This window comes from Mastigoproctus giganteus, chromosome 3, assembly GCF_048544385.1.
Source record: "Mastigoproctus giganteus isolate SK-2022 chromosome 3, ASM4854438v1, whole genome shotgun sequence".
NCBI classification, from domain to species: Eukaryota; Metazoa; Arthropoda; class Arachnida; order Uropygi; family Thelyphonidae; genus Mastigoproctus; species Mastigoproctus giganteus.
This window is the reverse complement of record NC_143577.1, coordinates 237,012,734-237,037,030: the sequence shown is the minus strand read 5'-3', so window position 1 is coordinate 237,037,030 and position 24,297 is coordinate 237,012,734. Positions and strand designations below refer to the sequence as shown.

At 35.1% G+C, this 24,297-nt stretch overlaps 1 protein-coding gene and 1 long non-coding RNA gene across 8 annotated transcripts in view; one reads left to right on the top strand and one right to left on the bottom strand.

The window, feature by feature from the left end:
• The window catches only part of LanB1 (laminin subunit beta-1), a 503,856-nt gene that overhangs the window by 154,444 nt on the left and 325,115 nt on the right, over positions 1 to 24,297 (top strand). For all 7 annotated transcript variants that reach the window (XM_090369708.1, XM_090369709.1, XM_090369712.1 and 4 more), the window contains 5 exons: positions 1,490 to 1,664; positions 6,613 to 6,741; positions 10,009 to 10,272; positions 12,920 to 13,040; positions 22,667 to 22,855. In XM_090369708.1, the coding sequence (XP_090225834.1) occupies positions 1,490 to 1,664; positions 6,613 to 6,741; positions 10,009 to 10,272; positions 12,920 to 13,040; positions 22,667 to 22,855 (878 nt within the window). The remainder of the gene's footprint in view (positions 1 to 1,489; positions 1,665 to 6,612; positions 6,742 to 10,008; positions 10,273 to 12,919; positions 13,041 to 22,666; positions 22,856 to 24,297) is intronic.
• Positions 1 to 24,297, bottom strand: part of LOC150088911 (uncharacterized) — a 230,943-nt gene that overhangs the window by 40,052 nt on the left and 166,594 nt on the right. The gene's annotated exons all lie outside the window — the stretch shown is intronic.

The window sequence follows — 24,297 nt, the reverse complement described above, 5'->3', positions numbered from 1 at the left end:
CTGTCAATCTATTGGTCTTTGTCTCCCCCCAAGCTAGCAGTTTTCCGACCCACCTAACACTGCCTCGATAGCATCAGCAAATATTCTTGCACCCTTTCTATTTAAGTGTATCCCATCCCTGTAGAAGCAATCTCTCCTGTTAACAAGTACAGTCCAGGCTGCTAGTGGAATCTGTTATAAACTGGTAGTAAACTCGATCTAATTGCATTTGCGATTATAACGATAGCTGGAATTGTGTTGGTTTTTACGTTATTATGGTGAAATTTGTTTTCCCTTCACTGATATAAAAAAACATAAATACATTTTCAGAATCTTCTTTTCATTCCTATCGTGTTGCGTTTGGTTTGGGTGATTCTGCGTTTGACTGCCATTTCTTGTAAACACAAAGGCGAATTGTGCATAAGTGATAAGATATCGTTCCCTTATTTATAAAACGTGTATGATCGAATTTGTGTAGTGTAAACACGTGTTATACTAGGACTGATTGTACTATACTTCTAATATTAGTGTACATTAAATCTTAGTTACCCTGACACAGTCCATGTATTTACTTGTTCCATGATGACTCCTAGCAGCTCTTGAAGTTCCCAGCAACTTGCTCTCTAGGCTGCTGCTCATTACAATAGAAGCAGTGCAAGAATCACTTTCGCCTCTGCCTGCAGCTACCGTTAATCTTTTAGTCTGTGAATCCCCTGAAATCTAGCAGTTTTTGACCCACCTAACACTGCCTCGATAGCATCAGCAAATATTCTTGCACCCTTTCTATTTAAGTGTATCCCATCTGTGTAGAAGCAGTCTCTCCTGTTAGCAAGCACAGACCACACTGAAAAAAATTCTACCCTGTGAGCCTTGCACAAGCTCTCCAAAGCTGAATTGATTGACAAGGCTCTCAATATATATTCTTCCAATCATGTCTGGGAAGAATTGCAGACACTTTCAAATTTAACCCTAACTCATGACTTTTTTCCAGCATTGATCTGTACTTGTTAAGTAAACCTGCAGATCTTTTTCTCTTAAGATCATTAGTGCCATATCGTCGCTCTACTGTATTTTGATAGTGAATACAGTCATTAACTGAGCAGTCACATGGGTTTGAACCACAGTCTTCTCAAAGTGTGTACTTCTGCACCCTCACACATGACTACTTAACTACACAGGACCTAATACAATCGTTTTAATTTTTTTCTGATTGTGTATCTGATATTAAAAATCAGATACACAATCAGATTTTTAACATCAGATACAAAAATCATAGTTACTCTACCACAGTATCACAAACACCAGAACATTATCTTTCATGTGTCACATTGTTGGTTTGAGTTTAGAATGGATAGTAGTGCATATATTTATTTATTTATTTATTTATTGTTGGAAATGAAGGCTAGCTTAATGTTTTTATTTTTAATAATATTTATTATTGGGTGTAGATTTGTGCACATATATTTTTTTATTTTTTAATTATTATTATTTTTATTGCTTCTTAATTTAGAATCGGAAAGAAGAGAAAGGCATGGTGGCAGTCAGAGAATGGAGCTGAAAATGTTACTATCCAATTGGATTTGGAAGCAGAATTTCACTTCACTCATTTGATAATCACTTTCAAAACTTTTCGACCATCTGCTATGCTAATTGAGCGTTCTCATGATTTTGGTAGAACGTGGAAGGTATTTCTAATTTTCTTGTGTAAATAGTGCTTATAAAAAAAAAGTACATTTCTAAACATATTTTAAACAGCATGTTGCACTGTTTATCTTGATCAAATTATTTGAAATAAAAGCACTTCACCTGTGTAAGGTTTAGAATTTATTTATTGCTAATAAATAAATCTAACATAAAAGACTAATAAGTAAGTCTAACAATCACAGTTTTATAGATGTTTTTTCCTCTGCTTCTTCAGTGATTGTAATCTTGAAGTTGAATCATCACAGTTTGTCAGTGTGGCTCTTTGATATTCTTGTGATGGTGCAATTTCAGGATTACAATCAGTGAAGAAGCAGAGAAGAAAACATCCACAAAATGTATGATTGTTAGACTCTGTTGGTAATAAATGGATTCTGAATCCCACACAGGTGAAGTGCTCTCATTTCAAATAATTTCTAAACATTTAGTATCAAGTTGTCAAACTTTGTGAAATGTGTATTGAATGTGAATATAATAGAATTCATATTTTCATCTTGTTTCAACTATATAAATAAACTTAATTTTGAAATAAAAATGAAATCTTCGTCAGTATATATATAGTATGAGCCAAAATTCAATGCAGCATATTCATTATTGGTGTTCTGTCAAGGCCAGGTTCACACATTCACTCAATAACTGCTTCTCTATATCATTCTATTCTCAGCCCCCCCTTCATCTCCTATATCCACAATAAATCTCCTTCTGGGCCTCTTCCCTTCAACTTTTCCCTTCACCAGTCCTTCACCCTAATGACACTAATGACAGTACACTGCTGAAACAGGATCTAGAAAAGTTTAGCAGATGGGCTGAGAGGTGGCAAATGAAGTTTAACATTGACAAATGTAAAGTACTACATATGGGAAGCAGTAATCCCAGAGTAACATATCAACTCTGTGGCACCACACTGACAGTGGTAGAGAATGAAAAGGACCTGGGGGTAATTGTGCTGGCAGATATGAAGTTTTTTGAGCAGTGCAAACGGTCTGCAAGAGTAGCTCATGGTGTCTTGTCAATGATATACAGGAATTTTTATAGCAGGGATATGGAGGTGATTATCCCCTTGTATAAGGCAATGGTCAGGCCACAAATTGAGTACTGTATACAGGTCTGGAGGCCTCATTTTAAGAAGGATGTAGAGCTGTTGGAACGAGTACAGAGAAGGGCAACAAGATTAGTGAATGGAACAAAGGGTTGCTCTTACAAAGAAAGGTTTAAATTTTGCAAATTACAGTGTCTGGAGACTAGGCACCTGCGAGGTGATCTGATTGAGGTGTATAAAGCCTTGAATGGTTTGAGCATGCTCAGTGCTGATGGGATTCTTCCTCTTGCTCAGAATAATCACCTGAGAGGACATAAATTCAAATTGAGGAAAGACGGTTGTAGGATAGATGTGCGGAAGTTTGCCTTTAACTGGCGGGTGGTTGTTTGCTGGAACAAACTTCCATCTGTCGTAGAAGTTGATAGCTTAAATAGATTCAAGGCAGAGCTTGACAAACATTTGGAGTGAGTGGATGGGTGAAATTAGGTTTTTTTGTTTTTTTGTTTTTTTTTTTTGGCTGATGCTATATAAGCTTGCTTTCTTGCATCATGTGCCTTTGCTAATGCTACCTCACAACATATGTCCATTCCAATTTTTTTTTTTTTTTTTTGCTTTTTGATAAGTTCAGTCAAGCATCTCTTCTCACTTTATTACCCATCTTATGTTTTTCATCCTCCATATTCACATCTGAAAACTTTCCAATCTTCTAATGTCTTTCATTTCAGTGTACTAATCTTTTCCCTAAATCAATTCCTAATATCCCACAATATTCTTCTTCATTTCTCAAAAACCTTTTTTTTTACCCATTGCTATTTTTATTCTTATTTTTCTGCTGCTCTTTGCTTCTTCCACTATTATGCTTCCCAAATGCCTATACATGCTTACCTGTTCTTTTCTTTCTCCTTCTGTTTCAATTTTTAGTTTACATATTTCTCTTCCCACTCATAATCTTTTTTTATCAGTATTTATTCTCATCAGAAACGTGGTCACATTCCTTCAGCCCATTAACCAATTTCTTCCTCAGAATCTGATCTGACACTGGTAGCATGTCATCTTTAAATATAATACTCAATAACCTTTCCCCATCTTCATTCCACACAATTAACCCTCTCATACCTTTTCCCATCTCTACACTTTCAGTGACATCTTGTTCTTCCTTAACTATTGATTTTATAGTACAATCTACTAATCATTTAAAAAGAAACCTTGAATCTTATTAACTTTGTCCTCATCATTGAAATTTACTGAATGAAATATCCCTCATTATTGTTAAGCCAGGAACATGTATGTAGAGGCTGCCATAGCCAAGTGGTAAGGTGCTAGGGTACATAAGTACACATGCTGTGAATGACTGTATTTAAAGCCTATGTGACTACTAAATATGATGTTGTTTCTTATACTCTCTCAATCTCTTCTCTGACCATGTCATCCCAGAATATAAACAGAAAATCTATTAATTATTCTTCTGTCCTTCCAATCTGCTCCTATCCTTTTCAATATATTCAATAATTTAACAGCTTATCCAATCAGAAGCCTTCTACAAATCTGTATACATCTTTTTTTCATTTCTTTCTGTCAACATCCTCATTATGCCTGTTGTACTCTTATGTTCTCTCTCTCTTCCTTTCTGAAACCAAACTGTCCATGTCCCACATTTCCCTCTGTCTTTCTTATCATTTTCTGTTTAATGTGCGTAATACAGTTGATTCCAGTTATTTGGGACACATTGGGACTAGTGCATTTTGGCCCAATTAAGCGGCTACCCTAATTATGCAAAGTTTCACGTAAATAGTTAAAAATATAGTGGACCCCTGCTTTACAATTGGTTCTCTTGTACAATCAAATCACGTTATGATTGACTTACCATAGTAAAGTACCGTGCACTATATGATGTGTAGTAAGCACATTGTGATCATGTTTGTGAATTGAATTTTAATTCTATTAAACAGAAATTCTAATTAGCGAAAATAAGAGGAATATTTTCCACAGGCTATAAAAGTAAAGATATATTAAGCACAAATTTACTCTTTATTACCTTACCAATTAAAAAATTAAATGATACGTGATAATCGGAATAATTAATTCGTACTTTAATATGTACATACTGACTACTTGACATTTCTGTCCACTGACATATGTGGGTGGGGGTTAAAATTTAAAACATTAAAAAAGATAAGCAATCAAAAACAAAGAACACGGCACACACACAAATTGCAAGTAACACGATACGCGCAAGTGAGAATATAGTAACAAGTTACGAAGCTTTAAAAATAGGAATGAAGAGAAGATTCTGAAAATTAATTTTTTTATATGATTGAAGATTTCATGGAAAAGTAAACGCTTTTCACCATAATAACCCACAGAATTTCAGCTGTCGGTATTATCGCAAATTCAATAAGATCGAGTTTACTATCCTTTTATGATAGATTGCCTAACAGAAAAGCCCAATAAACAGGTGACTGCTAATTGTTTTTATTGTTTTATGGTTGTGACCTCCATAAATCTGACCGAATCATGAGGTACGGTCGGAGACAATCATAAATATTTATTTTTATTTCTTTTTGGCTAGTGCAGCAAAAGCTTCGAGCTTCCCTGCACCATATGGACAATACTGTGTAACTCCCTGAATAACTTTGCTCTACATCTCCAGTGCTGCAGTCTCCTGCCCCAATTAAACGGCATGTTGTCCCAATTAAGTGAAGTAAACCTCGGCTATTTTCTCGATTGGGTTCTGTTCTTTAAGATTTGTCCCAAATAAACGGCTCCCCCCGCTCCCGATTGGCCCAAATAACCGGAATGCACTGTATTATCTTTGCCACATGTAGTAACTTTATAGTTCTAAAATATTTACATTTCACTGTATGGCTTTTCTTTTCTGTTGGTATCATTACTGTTGTTTTAAAGGCTTCTGGTTAATTCTCCTTGAGCTTACAGAACTCTGTTAATTTCCTTAAGCCTATTTCCCTTAGTACCTTATTTCCACTTGAATTCCTTTAGTATTTATCTCTTATTTTCCTTCATTTCCTTTAACACTGTGATTACCTCATGCTCCATTATGATTGTTCTAAAGCCATCTTGATCCATTATTTCTACACTATCAAACTCATTCTCTTTCCTGCTGCTTGCTGTTTGACCCATATAAGTCCCTTATATATTCCACCACCTTCCCTCCTCTCCTCTCTTATTTCTTCTTGTTTTCTTAGTGCCTTCCTATTCTTTCCCTCTATAACACTATGTCCTCTACCCTTTTTCTCCATTCTTGTATTCCTTACTTTTTCATACATTAAATCATGCATTATAGCCAAAGTAGCTTATACGCCATCAAACCCCCATATCAACAACAACAACATTAAATAATATTTGCTTAATCTAATGTTTCTATATTCCGTACAGAATCCATCCCACTATTCTTTTCTTGCTTTATATATAACCCATATAAGCTTATAGTTAATCTCTCTTGTTTCTCTCTCCTCTCTCTCTCTCTCTCTCTCTCTCCCTCTCTCTACACACACACACTACCACCCTAGGATTTTCGTATTAGTATTTTTTCTTCCATTTCTTTTGTTATATTTTCTATCACTTGTGGTTTCCTAGGCCTTACCCCCAACCTCATCCTGCTTAGTCAGTAAAGCATATTTATTTACATTTATACAATGTATAAAGCATAAGGAACGAAAAAAAAATAGTTGCTGCTCGGCTCATTTTCAAAAATAGATTACCTAAAGAAATAGGTCATTAAGATATTATTCAGCTTGATCAGTATTGGTTAATATATCCTAACTTTTGGTTCCTATTGTACAATGTATATAATAAGCCTACCAGAAATATGATGTTATGTTTGTTGATTAATTTTGGGAATTTATGTAAATGAAAATGTTATTCTTATTATGTAGGTATATCAGTATTTTGCATACGAATGTGAAGAATCATTTCGTGGAATTCCTCGAGGACCAAGACAGCAGATTACAGATGTAGTTTGTGATTCTCACTATTCAGGAGTAGAACCTTCCACAGAGGGAGAAGTAAGTATGGTCATAACTTAAAAGACTTTGAATTTGGTGAAAGCTTGTGTTCAGTTTTGTTGGTTAATTATTCAGCCGCAGTGGCAGTGGAATCAGATATTTGGGTGTCCTAGTTGGTGACTATCCTGTTCACACACCTGATCATCATCATCATCAGCCATTTTCAATCAACTGCAGGATGAAATCCTCTCCAGCAACTTTTCAGTTCCCTCTGTTTTGTGCAATGGCCATTCATTTACTACCACAAACTCGTGAATTTCATTTGTCCATCTCCGTTGTTGTCTTCCAGGTTTTCTTCTAGCTCCTCTTGGGATTATTATTATTTTCTTATTTTCTTATTCCATCTGTCATCATGTCTTCGAGCTGTATGTCCTGCCTAAATCCATTTCAGTCTTTAGCTTTGATAAGAATGTACTTTGTGTTTGCTGTCTAATCCATGTGCTTCTCTTCTTATCTGTCTGATTCCTAATATAATTTGTTCCGTTCTTGTCTGTGTAGTTTTCAGCTTCTCTTCCATTCTTTTGAGTGCCCAAGTTTCACTTCCATAGGTCATGGTGGGGAGTATACTTTGGTTCATTATTTTACATTTCAGACAAATTGGGTTATTGCTCCTCAGTAAGTGACTACATTTCCTGAATGCTATCCATCCAAAATTTATTCTTCTCCTGACTTCAGGCCATTTATCATTATTACAGCTAATGATTTCTCTCAGATAAGTATATGAATCTACCTTTTCAAATACCTCCCTCAATGATTATATCCCTTTTTGTGGCATACTTGTTCATCATTACCTTTGTTTTAGCCATTTCCATCTTTAGTCCAAAAACCTTACTAGCTCTGCATAACCTGTTAAGATTTTATTCTAATTATTGGCTTATGGGATCGTGGCTTATGATCACAACGTCATCTGCAAATCGTGAATGGTTTAGGTACTCTCCATTCGCATTGATTCCTTTCTGCGACCAGTTCAATTTTCTGAAAGCTTCCTCAAGGGCAGCAGTAAACAACTTCACAGATGTTGTGTCTCCTTGTTGAATTCCTTTCTCGGTTTTAAATTTGCTGCTGTCTTTGTCTGGTCTAATAAAGGAAGTAGCTTTTCATATATTTTCTTCTATGCCTTAGCTTTCCATTGCCCAAAACATTGCCTTATGCTTTATGGAGTCAAATGCCTTTTGATAATCCACCAATGCCAGGCATAATGGTGTTTTATATTCACTTGCTTTCTCCATTAGTTGCAATATTACTTGAACGTGATCCGTAGTTGAGAATCCTGTCCTAAAGCCAGCTTGCTCTTTTGGTTGCTTCTCATCAAGTATTCTTTCTAATCTGTTAGTAATTGGGAACCCTTGTAAAAAACTTGTAGATGTGAGACAACAAGCTAATTGGTCTATAATTTCCAATTCTGATTTATTTCCTTTCTTATGCAGCAAAATTCTAATTGCATTATTCCACTCCTTAGGAGTCACACCTTTCCTAATGTATGTTGTGAAGAATCTTGCCAGTTTCTGTGTCATGTCTCTTCCTCCCAATTTTAACAACCCTATAGTAACTTCACCTTTACCCGGGGCTTTCTGACTCTTCATTTTCTTCAGTGCATGCTCTACCTCATCAGGAAGGATATCAGGTATGTTGTATCTGTTGCTAATTTGTGATCCATCTTCTCCACTGCTGGCATCATTTCCTTGCTCCTTATATAATTCTCCATAGTAGTTTTCTGCTATTTGAATTATACCTTCTCTGCTGTTTATAAGTACACCATCACTATTCTTAAAGTTTCAGTATCATTTGTCTTTCTGTATTACTGCTCATGACTGCTGATTTAGGTCATTTGTTTTTCCTTAATGCTTGTTCTACTTTTCTTGTGTTAAATCTTCTTATGTTCTCTCTGAGTCTCTTTCTAATGGCTTTGCATAACTCAGTATACTCAATTTTGTCCTTGTCAGTATTTATATTGCTCTTCATTTGTCATCTTCATTTCATCGTGACTAGTGTGTCTTGACTAATTTTTTCTTCTTTGGATTTCTTTTTACCTATAGGTTTCTTGGGCTTTATCACTTTCAGAAAATTGTTGTATTCTTTGTCGATATCTTTGTCCTGAAAGGTCTGCAGAAGCTCAAACTTGTTCTTAAGTTCTAATATATACTGCTTTTTCTCCTCTTCTGTTATCTCAAAGATTGTATTATTTACGCGAGTCAGTTTTTTCCTTTCTTTTCTTACATCTATATCAAGTGTGCATCTTGCCATTTCACTTCCAACGTTTACCTTATTTAGGATGGTAACATCATTCACAATATATCTTCTGTTATTGAGGATGAAGTCAATTTCATTATTTGTTAATCCATTGGGCTCTTCCATGTCCACTTTCTGTGTGGTGCACTATGGCCACAGATGCTGATGTGCCTAAAAAATTCCCAAACAAACAAACAAATCCACTTTCTGTTCACCCTTTTCTTGAAAAAAGTGTTCATTACTGACATTCCTCAAGATTCTGCAAATTCCACAAGTCTTTCACCACTTTCATTTCTTTCACCAATTCCAAAATTTCCTATAGTTTCCCTTTCTGCACTGTTTTGTCTCTTTCCAACCTTAGCATTGAAGTCCCCCATAATGATGGTGTAGTGAGTTTTCTGTTCATTTAGAAGTCTTAATTTCGGTGTACATTTCCTCAACTTCATCATCATGGCTCGATGTTGATGCACATATCATTATAACCTTTACCTCTTAGAAATCTTGAGTAGTAGTCTTGACACTCTTGGTGTTATACTTTTGCACATACATTCTCTCTCTCTTCGCAGTGTCCACCTTTGATTTTTTTTTGGTCAGTGCAGAATACTCATCATATGAGGAGCACATTAAATTGTGGCATTTTTCTGCCAGATATGTTATTCAATTTCATCAAAATTTGTAAAAGCAATAAAGTAGTTGTATACAATATTTTCAAACCTCAATATGATTTAAAAAAAAAACAAGTGCATTGTGAACTCAATAGTAGATTACTTTTTCCAAAAGGTCATAGTGCATCAGCCCTTATATTCGTAGCAAAGCTGCAAACTTTATTTATTTTAATAAATATATTTTATCTGCATGGTCAATGTTAGCTTTCTCAATATTACCTGTCCTTTCAAGGCTTTTTCATTCATTTTCTTATATAATTGTGGTATTTATCCAGTATTCTAGGAAAAAAAAAGAAATAGAAGTTATGAAAAATAATAATAAAAGAATAATTAATTTTTTTATTGATTATCTGTTTTCTTAATTTTTTTAAAGGTAATATTCAGAGTTCTTCCACCCAACATTCATATTGATGATCCCTACAGTCCAGAAGTTCAAAATTTACTGAAGATGACTAATCTAAGGATTAACTTTACAAAACTGCATACATTGGGAGACAACTTACTTGATTCTCGTGATGAAATTAAAGAGAAATACTATTATGCTATTTATGACATGGTAGTGAGAGGTAGTTGTTCTTGCTATGGCCATGCAAGTCGCTGCATTGCAGATCCAGGACAGATGTCTAGACCAGATATGGTATGTATGTAAAATACAGTCTGATTCAAAATATTTATTACATGATTATTTATATGGTAATGGTTCACTAATGGGTATCTTTCAGTTCCATGGAAAACTTTTCTATAACACTTTTCATTGGGCAATATCTCGACAGTCACACTGCATGTTATTCATTTCTCATTGAGTTTTAGTAATAATAGCTGTTAGTTACTATCAATGAAACTTATGACTGGCATTTACTTTGATCAAAAAGTATACATGAGATGAACCTTTGTATTTTTTAATTTTGTTACTAAATATGGGGAGGGAGTATTCTTTTTACAATTTTCCAAGTTGAGAAAAGTGAAAAGTCCACAGTCAAGAAATGCACATGTAGAATTACTTTGATAACTTCATTGTGCATTTCCCGATTTTTGGTGTTTTCTTTCATACAATCAGCCAGAAACAAAAAGCCTACAGTTCAGAAACATGTGGACAGTGAATACCATGTGACATAGTTTGTCAAAAAATAGCTATAAATTGTTATGTGACATACTCATCAAATTATAATCTGGTGATATAGGTAATCAAATTAGAATTAGAAATTAAATAACATAAATTATGATTATAATTATATGATACTGTTCATAAAAAAATAGCTATAAATTATGATTACTGACTATCATCGACTGACAAACATCATATGGTATGATTGTCAAGCTGTGAACTAGTGTAAGGAGAATTAGAAATGTTTTCTCTGGCAAATGAAGCTACCATTAGTGAGCTTCTTATCATTTATATTTTGTTAAAATTATAATATTTAAATCGATTTTTATTATTATTAATTTTTTGTCTTTTAATTGAAATTCATTTTAAATAATACTTCTCAATTACAGTATGTGTGAGCTAAAAGCCATATTGTTTGTATGCAGGTATTAGTATTAACAAATGAAGGAAGAAAGCAAGCTCATGTAGCATCTGCAAAAAAAAAACAACGTCCCTTCCAATAGTTGGAGGGGATGTTGTTTTTTGATAGATCTTGAATTTATTCAAACTACCTTGATAACAACAACAGATGAAAGTTTGTTCCAACAATCCACTACCCTCTGCTTGAATGCAGATATCTGTGTATCTAACTTACGATCATTCTTCCTCAATTCGCCCTTGTGTGTAGTCTGAGCAAGAGATAAAATGCCATCAGCATTGCACTTACTTAATCCATTCAAAACCTTAAATACCTGTGTGGTGCTACACTGACAGTGGTAGAGAATGAAAAGGACCTGGGGGTAGTTGTGCAGGCAGATATGAAATTTTCTGAGCAGTGCAGATGGTCTGGAAGAGTAGCTCATGATGTCTTGTCAATGATATAGAGGAATTTTTATAGCAGGGATAAGGAGGTGATTATCCCCTTGTGTAAGGCAATGACAAGGCCACACCTTGAGTACTGTATACAATTCTGTAGGCCTCATTTTAAGAAGGATGTAGAGCTGTTGGAACGAGTACAGAGAAGGGCAACAAGATTAGTGAATGAAACAAAGAATTGCTCTTACGAAGAAAGGCTTACATTTAGCAAATTACAGTGTCTGGAGACTAGGCATCTGCGAGTTGATCTGAGTGAGGAGTATAAAGCCTTGAATGGTTTGAGCATGCTCAGTGCTGATGGGATTCTTCCTCTTGCTCAGAAAATCACCTGAGAGGACATAAATTCAAATTGAGGAAAGACGATTGTAGGATAGATGTGCGGAAGTTTGCCTTTAGCCAGCGGGTGGTTGATTGCTGGAAGAAACTTCCATCTGTCGTTGTAGAAGTTTATAGCTTAAATAGATTGAAGGCAGAACTTGACAAACATTTGAAGCGAGTGAATGGGTGAAATAAGGGTGTTTTTTTTTTTTTTTTTTTTTTTTGGCTGATGCTATATAAGCTTGCTTTCTTGCATCATGTGCCTTTGATAATGATAAAGAAACACTGATTAGCTAGTCAGTCTGGTTTTCAACTAGTTCTGGTACTGAATATGTGAATATTTTTGTCATTTTTGATTTGATATTTCATCTTTAAAAATTTAGGAGGCATTTGGAAAATGTGGGAAATCAGCAGACATTTGGACCTTATCCATGCAACTGTGCAGACACTTTTAATGATAATAATAATAATACCTTTGGTCAGAATGTAATAATATAATAATAAGAATATATAATAATACCATTGGTCAGAAGCACAATCCATATTGTACCATTGGGAAAATCTCATGTGCAGATGCTGTTATATATATTGCAAGGTTAAGCCTGTTGCTGCCACAAAATGTGCATGGTCCATTGTTAGCTGTTGCACAGGAAAATCAGCTACAATAAAACAATTATAATGAAGTTATAAACCCTTCTGGCCTCTGCCATCCAGAGTATGAATAAAAATATATTTATTTATTATCATCTTATCATTATTTTCAGCACCTTTTCTAGGAATGATAACTTGATGTAAGTGTGAGGACTGCCTATAGTGTTAATTTGGAAAAAATGCTGAAAATCAAAAATTTGGCAGATTCTGATTTCTAAAAGTAGAAATCAGAATCCAGCATTATTTCGATTATAGCAATTGATTCAAAGTTGTTACTTAACTTATCAATATTTTTTAATCTAAAATTATTAAGTCATGCTTCTCAGATAAATTTGTTTTGCTCTTTATGTATTAGGTGTATGGTCGATGTGAGTGTACACATAACACAAAAGGACTCAACTGTGAGCAGTGTGATGATTTCTTCAATGACCAGCCATGGAGGCCAGCTATTGGCAGACAAACTAATGCATGTAAAAGTAAATATTGATTTTTGAATGTAATGTTTACTAAAAACTTTGTGTGCAATGTCTCATTGTTGTTATTCATTTCCTGCAATGTCTCATTTCCTTTGTTTTCAATTCCCCCAATTATTTTAACATTGTTTTGCAATCTGTGTGTTATGATGTGAAAGATATGAGAAAGCTTTTTTGGAATTGTCGGATAAATGTGCACATATGTTAGTTTCCTTGGGAAAGAAAATATTCATTAGCATTAGGATTAGCATTAGTAGAGGCATTTGATGCAAGAAAGCAAGCTTATGCAGCATCAGCCAAAAAAAAAAAAAAAAAAACCACTTCCACTTCACCCCTCTGTTCGTTCGAAATACCTGTCCAGCTGAGCCTTAAACTTATTTAGGCTATCAACTTCCACGACAAGGGATGGAAGTCTGTTCCACCAACCAACCACCCGCTGGCTAAAGGCAAATTTCCGCACCTCTATCCTACATCTGTCTTTCCTCAATTTGAATTTATGCCCTCTCAGGTGATTATTCTGAGCAAGAAGAAGAATCCCATCAGCATTGAGCTTGCTCAAACCATTCAAGGCTTTATACACCTCTATCAGATCACCTCGCTGGAGCTTTGTTCCATTCACTAATCTTGTTGCCCTTCTCTGTACTTGTTCCAGCAGCTCTACATCCTTCTTGAAATGAGGCCTCCAGACCTGTATACAGTACTCTAGGTGTGGCCTGACCATTGCCTTATACAAGGGAATAATCACCTCCTTATCCCTGCTAGAAAAATTCCTATATATCATTGACAATACACCATGAGCTACTCTTGCAGCCCATCTGCACTGCTCAGAGAACTTCATATCTGCCTGCACAACCACCTCCAGGTCCCTTTCATTCTCTACCACTGTCAGTGTAGTACCACAGAGTTGATACGCTGCTCTGGGGTTGCTGTTTCCCATATGTAGTACTTTGCATTTGTCAATGTTAAACTTCATTTGCCACCTCTCAGCCCATCTGCTCAACCTTTCCAGATCCTGTTGCAGCAGCATAGTGTCAGTAGTGTCCTTGACAACCCTGCCAACCTTCGTATTGTCTGCAAACTTGGACATTAAGCTTGATATACCGTCATCAATATCATTTATAAATACAGAAAACAATAATGGACCGAACACTGAACCCTGAGGGACTCCACTGATAACATTAGTCCACGATGACCAGTGTCCATTGATTACCACTCTCTGTCTTCTCCCCCTCAACCACCCCTTTATCCATACCAGCAATTTGCCTCCAATGCCACACTGCTCCAATTTGTGCAGCAGTCTCCCATGTTCAACATTATCAAAAGCCTTTCTAAGATCCAAGTATATAATATCAAAATTATTCCCTGCATCTAGTTTTTTGTGACTGTATCATAGTATCCAATCAAATTGGTCAGGCAAGATTTCTCCTTAACAAAACCATGCTGTGTCTGAGCTATAACTGAAGTCTTGTCTAGATGATCCTGCAGTGCTTCTTTAACCAATGCCTCCATTAATTTTCCTGGAACAGAAGTTAAACTCACGGGTCTATAATTACTTGTGTCAGCCTTTGATCCTCCTTTGTGAATTGAGGTCACATTTGCACATCTCTAGTCTGTGGGTTCCTACCCTGAATCCAAGGAAGCTCTCATAATTATGGCCAAGGGTTTGCTTACTTCCTTTGCTGCCTCCTTTTATATAACTGGATAGATCCCATCCACCCCAGGTGCCTTTCTTGTGTTTATCTTCAACAATTTCTCCTCCACTTTACTCTCAGTTATTACAAGATTCTCTAGCTTACTGCCAGAGTTGAATTTACCTCTGGCATTCCCTTCGCTGAATAACTCCTCGTGTGTGAATGTCGATGCAAAAGATTCATTTAGTTTGTTAGCTACCTGAGCAGGATCATCAATAGTTGACCCATCGATATCAAGTGGACCAATCTGACTCATCCCCTTCCTTCTAGAGTTTACATAAGTAAAGAACTCTTTGCTGTTTTTCTTTGCATCTCTTGCCAAAGATTTCTCGTAATCTGCCTTCGCTTGAATAACCTCCTTTGTAACTTGGTTACAGATCAACTTGTATCTATCATAGGCTTCTGTGTCATGTGTTAATTTGTATGTATCCCATGCATTTTTCTTCTCTGCCATATGTCTCATTAGTTCATCTGACCTCCATTTAGGCCTAAACCTTGAACAATATTTCTTAGTTGGTATGTAAAGCCTAGTAGCTTCCAAGATAAGTTCTTTGAATGCTTCCCATTTTGAATTTGCTGTTGGTAACATTATCAGTTGGTCCCACTATATAGAATTTAAATACTGTCTCAGTCCATCGTAGTTGCCTTTACGAAAGCAATAACCCTTCCCGTTACCCCTAATGGTAGTTACCTCTTTGAGTAAATCCCACTTCAGCACACTGTGATCACTGCCACCTAGTGGTTCATTTACCTGCAGATTCTTAATGCATGAAGAATCACTACTGATAATCAAATCAAGAGTATTACTCCCTCTAGTTGCCTCCCAAACATGCTGATGTAGAAAACAATCATCCAATAAATCCACAAAAGCCTTGCTAGTGTGTGAGTGACCAGCCCCCAAATTCCAGTCAATATCTGGGAAATTAAAATCCCCCATTATAAGACTCTCTGATTTACTGGTCCACTCTATTTCCCTGTACAGTTTCTTATTATACTCATCAGAGTCATTAGGCCTATAGCACACTCAGTATATATCAGTTCCTATATCAGTCATCATATATTAATGAGGAAAGGTTATAAATTTTGAAAATGTACACCATGTTAAAACTTCAAATATAAAGCCAAAGCTATGTGGCTTGTGAAGTAAATTAGAAACATACTGCAGAGTACATATTACAGTATAGTCCTTAATTTTAATAATTTATTATTTAATTAATTTAATATTATTTAATTAATTTAATATTATTTAATTAATTTTAATAATTTATTTCATAAGTCATAGTTTTAACTATATTAAATATTCATAGTTTTAACATTCTTTATAGAATGTGGCTACTCACATAAATAAGGTTATTACACACATATATATATATATATATATATATAATATCGATGTAGATACACCAATTAAACTACATGCATAGTGTAAAGGCATCATTTTAATTTTATCTCATATTGTGGCTACCTTCATAGTGAGATCCCAGGTATTGCACTACTTCGAATAAGTAAGCTTCTCTAGTAGAGAAGACTACTGTTACTTATCCTCAGATGGGCACTATCACCCAGACGGCACCATTTCGAAGCTGCCCACCCACCCACCAGTGAGTAAGCCAAGCTTTGAAATGGTACATATCTGAGAATAAGTAACAGTAGTCTTCTCTACTAGAGAAGCATTACTTATTCGAAGTAGTGCAATACCTGGTATCTCATTGTGAAGGTAGCCACAATGAGATAAAATTAAAATGATGCATTTACACTACGTATGTGGTTTAATTTTATGGATTAAGTATGGTGTATCTACACCGATATTATATATACAGTGGACCCCTGCTTTACGATGGGTTCACTATACGATCAAATCACTTTACCATGGACTCTCCATAATAAAATACCTTTCACTATACAATATGTAGTAAGCGTGGGACATTGCCATCACGTTTGCAAATCGAATTTTAATTCTACTTTAATTAATTAATTTTATTAAAAGAAGCTTAAAAACATAGGAATGAAGAGAATTCTGAAAATTTATTTTTGTTTTTTATATGATTTCAATAAAGGGAAAATGCATTTCACCATAATAAGGTAAAAACCCACAGAATTCCAGTTATCGGTATTATCGCAAATGCAATAAGATCGAGTTTACTACCCATTTATAATTAGATTTCACTAACAGATAAGCCCAATAAACCAGAAAGTGCAAATTGTTTTTATTGTTTTATAGTCCTGACCTCTAGAAATGTGCTTTAGAAAAATATCACAAATGCATTGAAAATTCATTCTTATAACAAAACAGCAATAAACGATGAAAGTGTAGTGCATTTTAATGATTTGAGCAGCTGATTCTACTAACAGTGATCACTGGTGCCTATTTATTTTGCTCTACAATGGCTTACCATTGTCTCCGACCAGACCACGTGGCCCTTTGTCTCAGCCAATAACAGAATTTGAAAATATGTTGGGCTTGTGTTTTGTTTTTGTATCCTTTAGTTCAATAGTTCAAGTGATTTTTTGTGTTGTGCTTGCTTTCCATAAATTTACTGTATTGCATTCTTGAACATACAACATTGTGTAATATGGCCCCCTAAAGAGCACAATAAGAAGAAAATTTCAATTAAAATTAAACAAGAAATAGTGAAAAACATGATGATGGTGCTAAAATTAGTTCATTGGTGCACTAATATGGTTTTTCATAGTCAACCATTTCTACCATAGTGAAACAAAAAGAAAACCTTAAAAAAGTTAAAAGTAAGTGATGAATCTAACACAGTCCAAAAAAGGCAGAGAACTGATTGTAGAAATGGAAAGGCTTTTGTTGCTGTGGTTAAAAGAAAAACAAATGAAGGGTGATACAGTTCCTGGACAATACATTTGTGAACTTAGGCATTCTTTTCCAAAATTCTTTTGGAAAAGAATGCCTAGGCAAACATACATCACAAAAGAAGAGGCCTCATTGCCTGGGCATAAGCCTATGAAGATAAGCTTACTCTGCTGTTGGGGCCCAATTCCTCTGGTGATTTTAAACTTAAGCCAATGTTGGTTTACCACTCAGAAACTCCCAGAGTGTTTAAACAGCAAAAGGTCATCAAAAGCAGGTTGGGTGTCTTCTGGTGGTGTAACAAGAAGGCCTGGGTGACAAGACACCTCTTCAGTGAATGGGTATTTGAAGTGTTTTTCAGTCAAAAGGTTACTTAGAAAAAACAAACTTCCTTTAAAGGCACTGTTAATTTGGATAATGCTCCAGGTCATGATCCCCCAACTTTTCCGATCACGGGGGGAGCAATTTAACTTCGTTACTGTCAAATTTCTCTCACCCAATACCACACTTCTGCTTCAGCCAATGGATCAGCAAGTGATTGCTAACTTTAAAAAAATTATTTACACAAAAGATGCTTGTGAAGTGCTTTGAAGAAACTTCAGGAGACAGAGCCATCACCTTAAAGGAATTCTGGAAAACCAGGTTTAACATCTTAGACTGTGTACAAATGATTGTCAGTTCTTGGAATGAAGTTTCAGCTCTATGCCTTAATGCATTACAATACATTTTAAATAATTACTTCATAAAGGAATAAATTCAGACCATTCAAATGTTGATTAAACATGATTTTTGGACATTTCTTATAACATTTTGTACTGCCTGGTCACTTTATTAGGATCATGAACTAATAGCATGTTGGATCACTACCGGCAAAAATTTTTGCTGCTTTGCTAATCTGGTATAGAGCCAACAGGTGTGTTGAAAAGTGACCTGCAGTTTTGTTATGACTCTTGCTGATTTATAATAAGAGGCACATAACAAAACTATCCTCATTTCCTGGAGTAATGCGGGAAGAGGATTATGCTGATGAACCAGTTCATCCCACCAGTGCCACTGAACATCTGCGTGATGCCTGAAGTCTCTCTCTCTCTCTCTCTCATATCATGCATTTTGTAAGGTGAATGTTTGGGAACGTAAAGTTATCCTTGGAAACATGTAATGTTGCTGGGTGTACCTGTTTCACAGAAATGTAGAAATATGCATGATGCACACGGTGTCCTCCATTAGGATCAGTGGACCAAGGGTACACTACAAAAACATGCCCTGTGCTGTTATACTTCCTCCAGCAATATATACTACAATGTTGGTATACTAGATGGTTCCAAAATCTTGTGTAGCTTCTTCTATATGTGCATTCTTTCTCCAGTTCTGAAAAGCCTAAGTCAGGACTCAGTTGACCACATGGCTTGCCATTGATCCTCCTACATTCATCCTTTTTGTCCCTGTCACTGATGCTGCTATATTTTCTGGTTAGTGTCTGAGATCACTGACTTCTATGAAGATCTCCTATCCTATGTGCATTTTTTGTTGGATTCTTTGCATGCCATGTGATGTTCTACATCGGGAGGGTAATTGTTCCATTTTTTTGGCAATGCTTACACTTAATAAATGTTCCAGATATCCTTCCTCTTGTTCCATCACCTTACATTTTTGGCAGCAGTTGTGTCTGTTCACAGATGTTTTTTTGGGCATTTTCCATTCATTAAAGACTAATGACACTAGTCTGTGAACGCTCAACAAGGTTAGTTGCCCTCTATGTTATGGCACCTGCAGTCTTATCTCTTTTGAAGTCTGTGAGATCCTGTCTGTTTCCCATTGCTGGTGTGAGTGATTTGGGCACTAGTAGATGGCATGGCTTTATAGCACTTCCCTGCATATTGTCACATGCCAAGTGACCTTCAGTGTTATATGGAGGATTCCTGTAATTAATTTAAAATGTTCTAATGGAAATAACCCACAAAGACTCTTCTAAAGACAGAATTAAGCATACACTAACTGTGCTTTGTGTGGCGGCTGCTGTTTCATTCTGCATGCCTGTTAAGAAACCCATTTTCATTTCCCATCTTGTTCACAAAGCCTCATAAGTGAAATTGGAGTATATGTATTAGTATGCCTTATGCCATGGAATTCAGAAGAAACCATGTGATGTCTCTAATGGAATATGTGAACTGTTTGTGTAAGTTTGAGTTAAATTCCATTGCAAAAAAAAAAAAAAAAAACCACTAACCACATTATCTGTCCATCCTCTCTAATAATATGTCTAATTCTTTCTTAAATTTATTCAAACAGACCCACTTCCACACCAGATGATAGTTTATTTCCATAATCAGTTACTGTTTATCTAAAAGGAAATTTTCACACATCTATCTTGCAGCCATATAAATGCTCTCTCTCCATCTCTCTGTTATTTAATATATATATATATATATAGTAGATATGGCAAATAGTTAACAGTTGAAAGGTAAAATATTCAATTGTGAAGGTGATGCAAACAGTGGAAACTATAGCAAAAACCAAAAAATCAAAGACCTAATAAAGGTGAGAAGAGCTGATTAATGCCATCAATGTCTAGATAAAACATTACATCAGTCTTAATAACTATGAACCTAGTATGAACGAGTAGGTGGTAACTAAGGGATGTGATATCAATCCTAGCTGACTTTGGTCCATGGTATAACCTAGTAGGGAAACATATAATTGTTATAGGCAAAATAAAACAAATAAATAAGGATAATTACTAAATTCCCATGTCAAGCCAATTGCAGTATAGATTGGTGGATACACATTACAAAGGACTTTATCGAGGGCTAACCCTTGCAATGTGTTTACCTACAATTAGCGAGCTATCAGTTTCTGTTGTCCTCTGCTTGTTATACCTGATGAATCATAAGGTATCATAAGGATATATAATTCGTTAAGATATACTAGATTATAGTATGAGATATTTAGATAAGGTGGGGGGGGGAACAATTTTAAGGTGGTTAACAAGCTAGATGACTTTAGCCCGACCGAGAGCCCAGACCATGAAAACAATGTAAAAACCAAATAATGGTGATAGTAGAGAACCAATAATGCTTTATAAACTTGTTATTTGATGATAAAAGATAGTCAGCTATGCTAAAGAAAGGAGAACGGAAACAAGGTTATAGGAAGGTGATAGTACCTCAATCCCCCTCGAATTGCTCTAATAGTTCTTGAGGTATGAAATGTAGAAAAAGATAGTGTATAGTTAAAGTGAAGGAAGAGTGGTAAAGCAATTACTTCGGAAAATACCGGGAGCGTAACTTCCCGTCTCTTGTAGTAAGAGAACCTGGTATTGCAGTAGAGTTGTATAGCCAAAATTTGGAAAGCATAAAATAATATAAAATAAAATAAAATCAAATAAAATAACATAATAATATAAATTATTGAATGAAGAAAAGAATGGCTAGTTCCTGATTACTTACAGCAATGTGTAACTAGTAAGGCAGACTTACCACAAAGCTACGACGCGGGAAAAAAAAACCACGTTGTGGCATGCGTGTTAAAATATATAGGTATTGTATATGATGCCAGCGCCCTCTTACTGGCAAGTAGTTGGATGCGAAAATAATTTATAGCTTAAACCAGGATGGCCTGCGAGCCAACGGTAAGCTAGGCAGGTGGTAGATGGTTCTCCTGAAAAATGAAGGAAGAGTAAGGCAAGAAAGAAGCTAAGAATTGATTACTGCCTTAGAAGCAAATACAGGTACAACTTTTTCAATGAGTGTAAGCTGTATTAAATATGCTCCTAAGGCAGTGCCTAGTTATATACATATTTACAGGCTCTGTAAAACCGTCAAGATAATATAATCCAGTGGTGGAAGATTTACTTCCTCAAAACAGCAGTTATAATATGATGGTGGTCGATGTTATTATGGTATTTTTTTAAGGCTATTTGCATGGCCGTATGTAGGTTTATATTTGTGAAGCGTATTGGGAATCCATTCTCAGATAACTTATGCTTAAAGACTGTAAGAGCTCTAATTATGTTGTCTGCGTTGTTGCATATTTTAACTAATCTAATACTCTGGGATAATATTAAATTTTTTTGGATTCTTATGGAGATGTTTGAGTGCCAGTTAGTAAGGCTGATGGTGTTAAAGCCAAACGTATTTCGTTTGTCATATACGGAGGTATTTAACTGATTATTATTGTGCAATTGTATGCTGATATCCAAGTAATTGGCTTTTTTAGTGCTATCTATGTTGGTGGCCACTATTTCTAAATCAGATGGGTAGACATGGCCGGCATCAGTGAGGAAATTAGGATGATTAAAGACGATAACATCGTCGATATATCTGTAAAAGGTTATATCTTTGTTGATATTAACTTCAAAGTGATGTAGGTACAGATTTGCTACCAGACTAGAACTGCAGGCACCCATGGCGATCCCAGTTTTTTGTTTATATATACTGGTGCCATTGTAGATGTAGCTTTTGAATATGCATATATTTGTCAGGTCATTCCAATATGGAAGATTGCATGGTAACAGGTTATTATGTTCTTGGTAATAGTGGTCGAGTACATGTTTTAGGCTATCGTGCGGAATACTGGTAAAGAGATTTTTAAAGTCATAGGTGCTGATATGTTCAGTGGTATGTTTATTGTGCTTTAGAAAATCCAGAATAGGGTTGTTATTGCGGATAGCTCTAGTGTTATCAATGCTGTTGAAAATGATGTTTAGTAGATAGGCCAGTTTTTTATGTGGCTTTTTAGCATAACTATTCCTACAAGATGTAATAAATCTGAAGCTGATAGGTGTTTTGTGGAATTTTGGTATACAGTAGACAAATGGAAAATTAGTGTTTGGGTTGTTAAATTTTAATTTTTTATGCATAGCTACTAGTTTTTTCCTGATGGTGGTATTATTTGTGGTCTCAAGTATGTAGGTAGAACTGTGGTTCAGTTCGTTTAGCACTGTGGTAGTATAGAATTTTTTGCATATAAAACTGTAATTGTTAGCAGCTTTGTCTATGGTGGTGATGATAAATAAAGCCTGTAACTTTTTTAGATGTTGCTTAGCTTTTCCCAGATCGAAGGTCATATATATATATATATATATATTTAAGACAGCTCATTTAATGTTTTAAATTTTTTTGCAGAATGCAGTTGCAATGGTCATTCTACACGGTGTCATTTTGATCCAGCAGTTTGGGAAGTCACAGGAAGAGCCAGTGGTGGAGTGTGTGATGAGTGTCAGCATAACACAATGGGAAGAAATTGTGAACACTGTAAACCTTTCTTTTATCAGGATCCTGGTCGAGATATTAGAGACCCAAGTCTTTGTCAACGTAAGTGCATATTAGTATATGCAAATTAGGTTAAAAATGTGATACTTTACTATTGTTATTTTTGATATAGGTGTAGAATTAAATGTATGCTTATTTTATAAATATCAATAGGGTTTTTTGTATGTAATACTAGGAGAAAAATTCACCGTGAAAAGCACTCATAATTTTTAAAAACTTATTTTATAAAAACTTATTCTGTTTAGCCTGACTAAGTCAGGCAAAGCTTTCACTTTTTTTGAATGAAAAAAGAAAGAAAGAAAAAAATGTAGTACTATGTTTCACACTTTTATTGTGAGTTCATCCTGTTGGGGAAACGAGGTGCTAGATTAGGAAAGTTTTAATTTTGTGTTTACCTTGAATATTATATGACCATAAGCACCGCTCCAGAAATCTGCTGGTGATTTCTGGTGACTTTTCATTCCTTTGGTATATATTTTTAGCTTTACCCTTTAAAAATTAACAAAAAAATAATTTTGGCACTCTACGTTAGCTTTCAGCAGTAAAGATGAGTTGCATATTGAAATTAAAAACCATTCCACATCATATAAAATTAATAATGACCATTCCACACGTTGGTGTGTTTTTTAATTATAAAACCATATGTTTTGACTTTACCTTGGGGGTCCTCAACTGTGAGCTTAGCCAGCAGTAACTAAAATTAAGTACTATGTCATTCATTTCTGTTCTGTATGGTATTATTACAATAAGCAGATATCCATTTGACTTAGTTTGTAGTTATTGTTTGGTGAGATCACTAAACAAAACAAAAAGGCAAACTTTTTTCTAACATTTATTGAAAGTGACAAGCAGAAAATATTGTAATGTTTACTCTTATGTAAGGAGTAATATATATTATGGATAGTTATTGCATATTAGATATTTCATAGAAGAACTAGGCATAATCTCAATCCAGAGCTTGTTTGCACTGATTGGTTCTTGAATTGGAAGCTACATAATTTTACTGAATGACTGTCTTCATGTTTCAATCAGTTTGGTATTGAAGAAGCTGTTACCATTCGATTAAGAAATAAGAGTAATATACAGTAGACTTTCAGAATAACGGCACCTTCAGGGATTCATGATGCCGTTATTTCAATTTTTCCGTTATCTAGAAAGTTTCATTTTTCATATATTTAATGCAGAACTAATGAGGCTAAATAAGAAATAGATTAAGAATGCAATTTTATTAACTGCACATAAAAAAACATAAACATGTTGGCGATCCAATGTTATATTCTACCATTAATACACTACTACTTATACCCGATCTATTTTCTATTATTATATCAAGTTTGTCACTAAGCTTTAATGTTCTTAATCATTCTTCTTTTCTTCTCTGTATGAGGTTTATTAACTTTAGGAGCCATAGTGAGGGGTTTTTAATTTAAAGTAAATTTAAAACAGCAGTATAATCCATGATATCAGTACAAATTTCACTTTCA